Source organism: Petromyzon marinus, chromosome 83 (genome assembly GCF_048934315.1).
Source record: "Petromyzon marinus isolate PM22_M1 ecotype Great Lakes invasive population chromosome 83, UKy_Petmar_22M1.pri1.0, whole genome shotgun sequence".
Lineage (NCBI taxonomy): Eukaryota > Metazoa > Chordata > Hyperoartia > Petromyzontiformes > Petromyzontidae > Petromyzon > Petromyzon marinus.
In genome coordinates, this window is record NC_133748.1 from 1901285 (window position 1) to 1914528 (window position 13244).

General features: G+C 59.6%; 1 protein-coding gene across 4 annotated transcripts in view; it reads left to right on the forward strand.

Moving 5' to 3' along the window:
* The window catches only part of IDH3B (isocitrate dehydrogenase (NAD(+)) 3 non-catalytic subunit beta), a 64325-nt gene extending 53389 nt beyond the window's left edge, over positions 1-10936 (forward strand). The window contains exons 12-13 of one of the 4 annotated variants that reach the window (XM_076057668.1): positions 555-643; positions 1708-4030. In XM_076057668.1, coding sequence (XP_075913783.1) covers positions 555-626 — 72 coding nt within the window. In that variant the 3' untranslated portion in view covers positions 627-643; positions 1708-4030. Of the gene's footprint in view, positions 1-554; positions 4031-10644 lie in introns of those variants that run through there. The other 3 variants (XM_032980026.2, XM_032980023.2, XM_032980024.2) reach the window with 3 other exon arrangements.
* Positions 10937-13244: the final 2308 nt, after the last annotated feature.

The following is a 13244-nucleotide window of genomic DNA, read 5'->3' on the forward strand; positions in this document are numbered from 1 at the left end:
GCTACCTTGGGGAGCTTTGTCTGTGTCTCAGCACTTGCCCCTACAGCCCTGCTAGAGGCTACCTGGGGGATCTTTGTCCGTGTCTCAGCACTTGCCCCTACAGCCCTGCTAGAGGCTACCTTGGGGAGCTTTGTCTGTGTCTCAGCACTTGCCCCTACAGCCCTGCTAGAGGCTACCTGGGGGAGCTTTGTCTGTGTCTCAGCACTTGCCCCTACAGCCCTGCTAGAGGCTACCTTGGGGAGCTTTGTGTCTCAGCACTTGCCCCTACAGCCCTGCTAGAGGCTACCTTGGGGAGCTTTGTCTGTGTCTCAGCACTTGCCCCTACAGCCCTGCCAGGGGCTACCCTGGGGGGAGCTTTGTCTGTGTCTCAGCACTTGCCCCTCCAGCCCTGCTAGAGGCTACCTGGGGGAACTTTGTCTGTGTGTGTCTCAGCACTTGCCCCTACATCCCTGCTGGAGGCTACCTGGGGGAACTTTGTCTGTGTGTGTCTCAGCACTTGCCCCTACATCGCTGCTGGAGGCTACCTGGGGGAACTTTGTCTGTGTGTGTCACAGGTTCGAACGAGAGACATGGGCGGTTACGCAACCACTGGAGACTTCACTGCATCAGTCATTGACCACCTCTAAGACTCACGCAGAGACACGCAGAGACACACACAGAGACACACACACAGATACACACACACACAGAGACACAGACACACAGAGACACAGAGACACACAGAGACACACACACAGAGACACACAGAGACACACGGAGACACAGAGACACACAGAGACACACACACAGAGACACACAGAGACACACACACAGAGACACAGAAACACAGACACAGAGAGACAGAGACACACAGAGACACACACACAGACACACAGAGACACACAGAGACACACACACAGAGACACACACACAGAGACACACACACAGACACACAGAGACACTCAGAGACACAGAGACACAGAGACACACACACAGAGAGACACAGAGACACACACAGAGAGACTCACAGAGACACACAGAGACACAGAGAGACACACACAGAGACACACAGACAGAGACACAGAGACACACAGAGACAGAGACACAGAGACACACAGAGACACAGAGAGACACACAGAGACACAGAGAGACACACAGAGACACACACACAGAGACACACACACAGAGACACACACACAGAGACACACACACAGAGACACACACACAGAGACACAAACAGTGACACACACACACAGAGACACAGAGACACACAGAGACACACAGAGACACACACACAGAGACACACACACAGAGACACAGAGACACAGAGACACACAGAGACACACAGAGACAGAGACACACAGAGACACAGAGACACACACAGAGACACACACACACAGTGTCTCACACACACAGAGACACAGAGACACACACAGAGACACACAGAGACACAGACACACAGTGTCACACACAGAGACACACACACAGTGTCACACACAGAGACACACACACAGTGTCACACAGAGACACTCACAGAGACACACACACAGAGACACACACACAGTGTCACACAGAGACACACACCAAGTGTCACACAGAGACACACACACAGTGTCACACAGAGACACACACAGAGACACACAGAGACACAGAGACAGAGACACACACAGTGTCACACACAGTGACACACACACAGACACACAGAGACACACAGAGACACTCACAGAGACAGAGACACAGAGACACACACACAGAGACACACACACAGAGACACACAGAGATAGAGACACACAGAGACACACACACAGAGACACACAGAGACACACACACAGTGTCACACACACAGAGACACACACACACAGTGTCACACACAGTGACACACACACATACACACAGAGACACACAGAGACATAGACAAAGAGACACACACAGAGACACACAGAGACACACAGAGACAGAGACACACAGAGACACACACACAGACACACAGAGACACACACAGAGACACAGAGACACACACAGTGTCACACACAGTGTCACACAGTGACACACAGTGACACACACACAGTGTCACACACACAGTGTCACACACACAGAGACACACACAGACAGTGACACACACACATACACAGTGGCACACACACAGTGACACACACACAGACACACACACACAGAGACACACACACAGTGACACAGTGACACACACACAGTAACACACACACAGAGACACACACACAGTGTTAAACACACATACACAGACACACACACACACAGACACACAGTGACACACACACAGTGACACACAGTGACACACACACAGAGACACACACACATACACACACAGTGACACACACACACAGTGACACACAGAGACACACACACAGTGTCTCACACACACACAGAGACACACATACACAGTGACACACACACACAGTGACACACACACAGTGACACACACACAGTGTCACACACACACACACAGACACACACACACAGAGACACAGTGACACACACACACACACAGTGACACACACACACAGACACACACACAGTGTCACACACACACACAGACACACACACACACACAGAGACACAGTGACACACACACACAGTGACACACACACACAGTGACACACACACAGTGACACACACACAGTGTCACACACACACACAGACACACACACACAGAGACACAGTGACACACACACACACAGTGACACACACACACAGTGACACACACACAGTGACACACACACAGTGTCACACACACACAGACACACACACACACACAGAGACACAGTGACACACACACACACAGTGACACACACACACAGTGACACACACACAGTGTCACACACACACAGTGACACACACACAGTGACACACACAGTGTCACACACACAGACACACACACACAGAGACACAGTGACACACACACACACAGTGACACACACACAGTGACACACACACAGTGACACACACACAGTGACACACACACAGTGTCACACACACACACAGACACACACACACAGAGACACAGTGACACACACACACACAGTGACACACACACACACAGTGACACACACACAGTGTCACACACACACAGACACACACACACAGAGACACAGTGACACACACACAGTGACACACACACACAGTGACACACACACACAGTGACACACACACAGTGACACACACACAGTGTCACACACACACAGACACACACACACACACAGAGACACAGTGACACACACACACACAGTGACACACACACACAGTGACACACACACAGTGTCACACACACACAGTGACACACACACAGTGACACACACAGTGTCACACACACAGACACACACACACAGAGACACAGTGACACACACACACACAGTGACACACACACAGTGACACACACACAGTGACACACACACAGTGACACACACACAGTGTCACACACACACACAGACACACACACACAGAGACACAGTGACACACACACACACAGTGACACACACACACACAGTGACACACACACAGTGTCACACACACACAGACACACACACACAGAGACACAGTGACACACACACAGTGACACACACACACAGTGACACACACACAGTGTCACACACACATAGTGACACACACACAGTGTCACACACACATACACAGGCACACACACACACAGAGACACACAGTGACAGACACACACACAGACAGACAGACACACACACAGTCACACACACAGACACACACACAGACACACACAGACACACACACAGACACACAGACACACACAAACTATAATCTAATTCCCGATCGCGTGGCCTAACAGCCCTTGATGGTGGTGATGGTTTAGGTGGTGATGGTGGTGGTGAAGGTGGTGATGGTGGTGGTTAAGGTGGTGATTGTAGTGATGGTGGTGGTTAAGGTGGTGATGGTGGTGGTTAAGGTGGTGATTGTAGTGATGGTGGTGGTTAAGGTGGTGGTTAAGGTGGTGGTGGTGGCATCAGAGTTGTTGTGTTTGCCGAAGTGAATAAACATCTCAGCGATTTCAGATCATCCTGAACCAGGCTACTTCCCTAGAACGTCGGGGGTTGGGTGGGTGAGTGCGTTGTTGCGTGGGTGGGTGGATGAGTGGGTGGGTGGGTGGATGGGTGGGTGGGTGGCTAAGTGGGTGGGTGAGTGGGTGGGTGGGTTGATTAGTGGGTGGGTGGGTGGGTGGATGAGTGGGTGGGCGGATGAGTGTGTGGGTGGATGAGTGGGTGGGTGGATGGATGAGTGGGTGGGTGGATGGATGAGTGGGTGGGTGGGTGGATGAGTGTGTGGGTGGATGGGTGGATGGGTGGGTGGATGAGTGCGTGGGTGGATGAGTGGGTGGATGAGTGGGTGGGTGGGTGGATGAGTGGGTGGGTGGGTGGATGAGTGGGTGGGTGGATGGATGAGTAGGTGGGTGGGTGGATGAGTGGGTGGGTTGATAATGGGTGGGTTGATGAGTGGGTGGGTGGATGAGTGGGTGGGTGGATGGATGGATGAGTGGGTGGATGAGTGGATGGAAGGGTGGGTGGGTGGATGAGTGGGTGGGTGGGTGGATGAGTGGGTGGGTGGGTGAATGAGTGGTTGCATGAGTGGGTGAGTGAGTGGGTGGGTGAGTGGGTGGGTGGGTGAGTGAGTGAGTGGGTGAGTGGGTGGGTGGGTGGATGAGTGGGTGGGTGAATGTGAGTGTGGGTGTCAGTGTGGGAGCGGTAGTGGTAGCGATGTTTACAACACTACCATCATCGCCACCACCATCATCACCACCACCATCACCACCATCATCACCATCACTACCATCACCACCATCATCGCCACCATCACCACCACCATCACCACCATCTCCCCGTGTCTCCCCCGTGTCTCTCCCCGTGTCTCTCCCCGTGTCTCCCCCGTGTCTCCCCCGTGTCTCTCCCCGTGTCTCTCCCCGTGTCTCTCCCCGTGTCTCCCCGTGTCTCTCCCCGTGTCTCTCCCCGTGTCTCCCCCCGTGTCTCTCCCCGTGTCTCCCCCGTGTCTCTCCCCGTGTCTCTCCCCGTGTCTCCCCCGTGTCTCTCCCCGTGTCTCTCCCCGTGTCTCCCCCGTGTCTCTCCCCCGTGTCTCTCCCCGTGTCTCTCCCCGTGTCTCCCCCCGTGTCTCCCCCCGTGTCTCTCCCCGTGTCTCCCCCCGTGTCTCCCCCGTGTCTCTCCCCGTGTCTCTCTCCCCGTGTCTCCCCGTGTCTCTCCCCGTGTTTTCCCGTGTCTCTCCCTCCGTGTCTCTCCCCGTGTCTCTCCCCGTATCTCTCCCCGTGTCTCTCCCCGTGTCTCTCCCCGTGTCTCTCCCCGTCTCTCCCCCCGTGTCTCCCCGTGCCTCTCCCCGTGTCTCTCCCCGTGTCTCTCCCCGTGTCTTCCCCCGTGTCTCTCCCCCCGTGTCTCACCCCGTGTCTCCATGTCTCTCTCCCCGTGTCTCCCCCGTGTCTCTCCCCGTGTCTCCCCCCGTGTCTCCCCCGTGTCTCCCCCCGTGTCTCTCCCCGTGTCTCTCCCCGTGTCTCTCCCCGTGTCTCTCCCCATGTTTTCCCGTGTCTCTCCCTCCGTGTCTCTCCCCGTGTCTCTCCCCGTGTCTCTCCCCGTGTCTCTCCCCGTGTCTCCCCCCGTGTCTCTCCCCGTGTCTCTCCCCGTGTCTCCCCCGTGTCTCTCCCCGTGTCTCTCCCCGTGTCTCTCTCCCCGTGTATCTCCCCGTGTCTCCCCCCGTGTCTCCCCCGTGTCTCCCCCCGTGTCTCCCCCGTGTCTCTCCCCGTGTCTCTCCCCGTGTCTCTCCCCGTGTCTCTCCCCGTGTCTCCCCCCGTGTCTCTCCCCGTGTCTCCCCCGTGTCTCCCCCCGTATCTCCCCCGTGTCTCTCCCCGTGTTTCTCCCCGTGTCTCTCCCCGTGTCTCTCCCTGTGTCTCCCCCCGTGTCTCCCCCGTGTCTCCCCCCGTGTCTCTCCCCGTGTCTCTCCCCCCGTGTCTCCCCGTGCCTCTCCCCGTGTCTCTCCCCGTGTCTCCCCCGTGTTTCCGTGTCTCTCTCCCCGTGTCTCACCCCGTGTCTCTCCCCGTGTCTCCCCGTGTCTCTCCCCGTGTCTCCACCCCCCGTGTCTCTCCCCGTGTCTCTCCCCGTGTCTCCCCGTGTCTCCCCCCGTGTCTCTCCCCTTGTCTCTCTCCGCGTGTCTCCCCGTGTCTCCCCCGTGTCTCTCCCCGTGTCTCTCTCCCCGTGTCTCCCCGTGTCTCCCCCGTGTCTCTCCCCGTGTCTCCCCCGTGTCTCTCCCCGTGTCTCTCTCCCCGTGTCTCCCCGTGTCTCTCCCCGTGTTTTCCCGTGTCTCTCCCTCCGTGTCTCTCCCCGTGTCTCTCCCCGTATCTCTCCCCGTGTCTCTCCCCGTGTCTCTCCCCGTGTCTCTCTCCCCGTGTCTCTCCCCGTGTCTCTCCCCGTGTCTCTCCCCGTGTCTCTCTCCCCGTGTCTCTCCCCGTATCTCTCCCCGTGTCTCTCCCTCCGTGTCTCCCCCCGTGTCTCCCCCCGTGTCTCTCCCCGTGTCTCCGTGTCTCTCTCCCCGTGTCTCCGTGTATCTCCCCGTGTCTACCCGTGTCTCCACCCCCCGTGCCTCCACCCCCCGTGTCTCTCCCCGTGTCTCCACCCCCCGTGTCTCCACCCCCCGTGTCTCCACCCCCCGTGTCTCCCCCGTGTGTCTCCCCGTGTCTCCCCCGTGCTCCCCCGTGTCTCCCCGTGTCTCCCCCCGTATTTCCGTGTCTCTCTCCCCGTGTCTCTCTCCCCGTGTCTCCACCCCCCGTGTCTCCCCCCGTGTCTCCCCGTGTCTCCCCCCGTGTCTCCCCGTGTCTCTCCCCGTGTCTCCGTGTCTCTCTCCCCGTGTCTCCCCGTGTCTCTCTCCCCGTGTCTCCCCGTGTCTCTCTCCCCGTGTCTCTCTCCCCGTCTCTCTCCCCGTGTCTCTCTCCCCGTGTCTACCCGTGTCTCCCCGTGTCTCTCTCCCCGTCTCTCTCCCCGTGTGTCTCCCCGTGTCTCCCCCCGTGTCTCTCCCCGTGTCTCTCCCCGTGTCTCCCCCGTGTCTCTCCCCCTGTCTCTCCCCGTGTCTCTCCCCCCGTGTCTCCCCGTGCCTCTCCCCGTGTCTCTCCCCGTGTCTCTCCCCGTGTCTCTCCCCCCGTGTCTCCCCGTGTCTCTCCCCGTGTCTCTCCCCGTGTCTCCCCCGTGTTTCCGTGTCTCTCTCCCCGTGTCTCCCCCCGTGTCTCTCCCCGTGTCTCTCCCCGTGTCTCCCCCCGTGTCTCTCCCCGTGTCTCCCCCGTGTCTCTCTCCCCGTGTCTCACCCCGTGTCTCTCCCCGTGTCTCTCCCCGTGTCTCCACCCCCCGTGTCTCTCCCCGTGTCTCTCCCCGTGTCTCCCCGTGTCTCCCCCCGTGTCTCTCCCCTTGTCTCTCTCCGCGTGTCTCCCCGTGTCTCCCCCGTGTCTCTCCCCGTGTCTCTCTCCCCGTGTCTCCCCGTGTCTCCCCCGTGTCTCTCTCCCCGTGTCTCTCTCCCCGTGTCTCTCTCCCCGTGTCTCCCCGTGTCTCTCCCCGTGTTTTCCCGTGTCTCTCCCTCCGTGTCTCTCCCCGTGTCTCTCCCCGTATCTCTCCCCGTGTCTCTCCCCGTGTCTCTCCCCGTGTCTCTCTCCCCGTGTCTCTCCCCGTGTCTCCCCCCGTGTCTCTCCCCGTGTCTCCCCCGTGTCTCTCTCCCCGTGTCTCACCCCGTGTCTCTCCCCGTGTCTCCCCGTGTCTCTCCCCGTGTCTCCACCCCCCGTGTCTCTCCCCGTGTCTCTCCCCGTGTCTCCCCGTGTCTCCCCCCGTGTCTCTCCCCTTGTCTCTCTCCGCGTGTCTCCCCGTGTCTCCCCCGTGTCTCTCCCCGTGTCTCTCTCCCCGTGTCTCCCCGTGTCTCCCCCGTGTCTCTCTCCCCGTGTCTCTCTCCCCGTGTCTCCCCGTGTCTCTCCCCGTGTTTTCCCGTGTCTCTCCCTCCGTGTCTCTCCCCGTGTCTCTCCCCGTGTCTCTCTCCCCGTGTCGCTCCCCGTGTCTCTCCCCGTGTCTCCCCGTGTCTCTCCCCGTGTCTCTCCCCGTGTCTCTCTCCCCGTGTCTCTCCCCGTATCTCTCCCCGTGTCTCTCCCTCCGTGTCTCCCCCCGTGTCTCCCCCCGTGTCTCTCCCCGTGTCTCCGTGTCTCTCTCCCCGTGTCTCCCCGTGTCTCTCCCCGTGTCTCCCCCGTGTCTCTCCGTGTGTCTCTCTCCCCGTGTCTCACCCCGTGTCTCTCCCCGTGTCTCTCCCCGTGTCTCCACCCCCCGTGTCTCTCCCCGTGTCTCTCCCCGTGTCTCCCCGTGTCTCCCCCCGTGTCTCCCCCGTGTCTCTCTCCCCGTGTCTCACCCCGTGTCTCTCCCCGTGTCTCTCCCCGTGTCTCCACCCCCCGTGTCTCTCCCCGTGTCTCTCCCCGTGTCTCCCCGTGTCTCCCCCCGTGTCTCTCCCCTTGTCTCTCTCCGCGTGTCTCCCCGTGTCTCCCCCGTGTCTCTCCCCGTGTCTCTCTCCCCGTGTCTCCCCGTGTCTCCCCCGTGTCTCTCTCCCCGTGTCTCTCTCCCCGTGTCTCCCCGTGTCTCTCCCCGTGTTTTCCCGTGTCTCTCCCTCCGTGTCTCTCCCCGTGTCTCTCCCCGTATCTCTCCCCGTGTCTCTCCCCGTGTCTCTCCCCGTGTCTCTCTCCCCGTGTCTCTCCCCATGTCTCCCCCCGTGTCTCTCCCCGTGTCTCCCCCGTGTCTCTCTCCCCGTGTCTCACCCCGTGTCTCTCCCCGTGTCTCCCCGTGTCTCTCCCCGTGTCTCCACCCCCCGTGTCTCTCCCCGTGTCTCTCCCCGTGTCTCTCCCCGTGTCTCCCCGTGTCTCCCCCCGTGTCTCTCCCCTTGTCTCTCTCCGCGTGTCTCCCCGTGTCTCCCCCGTGTCTCTCCCCGTGTCTCTCTCCCCGTGTCTCCCCGTGTCTCCCCCGTGTCTCTCTCCCCGTGTCTCTCTCCCCGTGTCTCCCCGTGTCTCTCCCCGTGTTTTCCCGTGTCTCTCCCTCCGTGTCTCTCCCCGTGTCTCTCCCCGTGTCTCTCTCCCCGTGTCTCTCCCCGTGTCTCTCCCCGTGTCTCTCCCCGTGTCTCTCCCCGTGTCTCTCCCCGTGTCTCTCTCCCCGTGTCTCTCCCCGTATCTCTCCCCGTGTCTCTCCCTCCGTGTCTCCCCCCGTGTCTCCCCCCGTGTCTCTCCCCGTGTCTCCGTGTCTCTCTCCCCGTGTCTCCCCGTGTCTCTCCCCGTGTCTCCCCCGTGTCTCTCCGTGTGTCTCTCTCCCCCCCGTGTCTCCCCCCGTGTCTCTCCCCGTATCTCCGTGTCTCTCTCCCCGTGTCTCCGTGTATCTCCCCGTGTCTACCCGTGTCTCCACCCCCCGTGTCTCCACCCCCCGTGTCTCTCCCCGTGTCTCCACCCCCCGTGTCTCCACCCCCCGTGTCTCCACCCCCCGTGTCTCCCCCGTGTGTCTCCCCGTGTCTCCCCCGTGTCTCCCCGTGTCTCCCCCCGTATCTCCGTGTCTCTCTCCCCGTGTCTCTCTCCCCGTGTCTCCACCCCCCGTGTCTCCCCCCGTGTCTCCCCGTGTCTCTCCCCGTGTCTCCGTGTCTCTCTCCCCGTGTCTCCCCGTGTCTCTCTCCCCGTGTCTCCCCGTGTCTCTCTCCCCGTGTCTTTCTCCCCGTCTCTCTCCCCGTGTCTCTCTCCCCGTGTCTACCCGTGTCTCCCCGTGTCTCTCTCCCCGTCTCTCTCCCCGTGTGTCTCCCCGTATCTCCGTGTCTCTCTCCCCGTGTCTCCCCGTGTCTCCCCCCGTGTCTCCCCCCGTGTCTCCCCCCGAGTCTCTCCCCCCCGTGTCTCTCCCCGTGTCTCTCCCCGTGTCTCTCTCCCCGTGTCTCCCCGTGTCTCTCCCCGTGTCTCCACCCCCCGTGTCTCCACCCCCCCCGTGTCTCTCCCCGTGTCTCCACCCCCCGTGTCTCTCCCCGTGTCTCCGTGTCTCTCCCCGTGTCTCCGTGTCTCTCCCCGTGTCTCCGTGTCTCTCTCCCCGTGTCTCTCCCCGTGTCTCTCCCCGTGTCTCCGTGTCTCTCCCCGTGTCTCCGTGTCTCTCCCCGTGTCTCCGTGTCTCTCTCCCCGTGTCTCTCCCCGTGTCTCTCCCCGTGTCTCCGTGTCTCTCCCCGTGTCTTCGTGTCTCTCTCCGTGTCTCTCCCCCCCCGTATCTCTCCCCCCGTGTCTCCCCGTGTCTCCGTGTCTCTCCCCGTGTCTCCGTGTCTCTCTCCCCGTGTCTCTCCCCGTGTCTCCGTGTCTCTCTCCCCGTGTCTCCGTGTCTCCGTGTCTCTCTCCCCGTGTCTCTCCCCGTGTCTCCGTGTCTCTCTCCCCGTGTCTCTCTCCCCGTGTCTCTCTCCCCGTGTCTCCCCGTGTCTCTCCCCGTGTCTCCCCGTGTCTCTCTCCCCGTGTCTCTCTCCCCGTCTCTCTCCCCGTGTGTCTCCCCGTATCTCCGTGTCTCTCTCCCCGTGTCTCTCTCTCTCCCCGTGTCTCCGTGTCTCTCTCCCCGTGTCTCTCTCCCCGTGTCTCTCTCCCGTGTGTCTCCCCAGGTCCGTACCGCAGACATGGGAGGCTACGCGTCCACCACGGAGTTCACAAGGAATGTGATCAGCACCATGGAGACCTGAGACACGGGGAGACACGGGGGGAGACATGGAGACACGGGGAGACACGGAGACACGGGGAGACACGGGGAGACACGGGAAGACACGGAGAGACACGGGGAGAGACACGGAGACACGGGGAGACACGGGAAGACACGGAGAGACACGGGGAGAGACACGGAGACACGGAGACACCGGGGGACACGGGGAGACACGGGGAGACACGGAGACACGGGGAGACACGGGGAGACACGGGGAGACACGGGGGGTGGAGACACGGGGAGACACGGGGGGTGGAGACACGGGGAGAGACACGGGGGAGACACGGAGACACGGGGGGTGGAGACACGGGGAGACACGGGGGGGGGAGACACGGGGAGACACGGGGAGACATGGGGAGAGAGACACGGGGAGACACGGGGAGACACGGGGGGTGGAGACACGGGGGAAACACGGGGGGGGGGGAGACACGGGGGGTGGAGACACGGGGGAGACACGGGGAGAGACACGGGGAGACAGGGAGAGAGACACGGGGGAGACACGGAGACACGGGGGGTGGAGACACGGGGAGACACGGTGGGTGGGAGACACGGGGGAGACGCGGGGAGACACGGGGGGAGAGAGACACGGGGAGAGACACGGGGAGACACGGGGAGACACGGGGGGAGAGAGACACGGGGAGACACGGGGAGACACGGAGAGAGACGGAGAGAGACGGGGGAGACACGGGGGGTGGAGACACGGGGGGTGGAGACACGGGGGAGAGACACGGGGGGACACGGGGGGAGAGACACGGGGAGACACGGTGGGTGGGAGACACGGGGGAGCTTTGTCTCTGTCTCAGCACTGTCCCCTACAGCCCAGCTAGAGGCTACCTGGGGGAGCTTTGTCTCTGTCTCAGCACTTGCCCCTACAGCCCTGCTAGACGCTACCTGGTGGAGCTTTGTCTGTGTCTCAGCACTTGCCCCTACAGCCCAGATAGAGGCTACCTGGGGGAGCTTTGTCTGTGTCTCAGCACTTGCCCCTACAGCCCTGCTAGAGGCTACCTGGGGGAGCTTTGTCTGTCTCAGCACTTGCCCCTACAGCCCTGCTAGAGGCTACCTGGGGGAGCTTTGTCTGTGTCTCAGCACTTGCCCCTACAGCCCTGCTAGAGGCTACCTGGGGGAGCTTTGTCTGTGTCTCAGCACTTGCCCCTACAGCCCTGCTAGAGGCTACCTGGGCGAGCTTTGTCTGTGTCTCAGCACTTGCCCCTACAGCCCTGCTAGAGGCTACCTGGGGGAGCTTTGTCTGTGTCTCAGCACTTGCCCCTACAGCCCTGCTAGAGGCTACCTGGGGGAGCTTTGTCTGTGTCTCAGCACTTGCCCCTACAGCCCTGCTAGAGGCTACCTGGGGGAGCTTTGTCTGTGTCTCAGCACTTGCCCCTACAGCCCTGCTAGAGGCTACCTGGGGGAGCTTTGTCTGTGTCTCAGCACTTGCCCTTACAGCTCTGCTAGAGGCTACCTGGGGGAGCTTTGGCATTCGTGAGAGTTTAACAATCATCAGACGCGTCAAGTTTGTAACGAACACCCCTCCCCCATTAAATCATTGGCTGCTGCAACATGGGTGGGTGGGTGAGTGTGTGAGTGTGTGTATGAGTGTGTGAGTGAGTGTATGAGTGTGTGAATGAGTGAGTGTATGAGTGAGTGTATGAGTGAGTGAGTGTATGAGTGAGTGTATGTGTGAGTATGATTGTATGAGTGAGTGTATGAGTGTGTGAGTGAGTGTGTGAGTGAGTGTATGTGTGAGTGAGTGTATGAGTGAGTGAGTGTATGAGCGTGTGAGTGAGTGTATGAGTGAGTGTATGAGTGAGTGTATGAGTGTGTGAGTGAGTGTATGAGTGAGTGTATGAGTGAGTGTATGAGTGTGTGAGTGAGTGAGTGTGTGAGTGAGTATGATTGTTTGAGTGAGTGTATGAGTGAGTGTATGAGTGTGTGTGAGTGAGTGTGTGTATGAGTGAGTGTATGAGTGAGTGAGTGTATGAGTGTGTGAGTGTATGAGTGTGTGAGTGAGTGAGTGTGTGAGTGAGTGTATGAGTGAGTGAGTGTATGCGTGAGTGTATGAATGAGTGTATGAGTGAGTGAGTGTATGAGTGAGTGAGTGGATGAGTGAGTGTATCAGTGAGTGTATGAGTGAGTGTATGAGTGAGTGAGTGTATGAGTAAGTGAGTGTATGAGTGTGTGAGTGTATGAGTGTGTGAGTGAGTGTGTGAGTGAGTGAGTGTGTGAGTGAGTGTATGAGTGAGTGAGTGTATGAGTGAGTGTGTGAGTGAGTGTATGAGTGAGTGAGTGTATGAGTGAGTGAGTGTATGAGTGTGTGAGTGAGTGTGTGAGTGAGTGGATGAGTGAGTGTGTAAGTGTATGAGTGTGTGAGTGAGTGTATGAGTGAGTGAGTGTATGAGTGAATGTATGAGTGTGTGAGTGTATGAGTGAATGTATGAGTGAGTGAGTGTATGAGTGAGTGAGTGTATGAGTAAGTGAGTGTATGAGTGAGTGTATGAATGAGTGAGT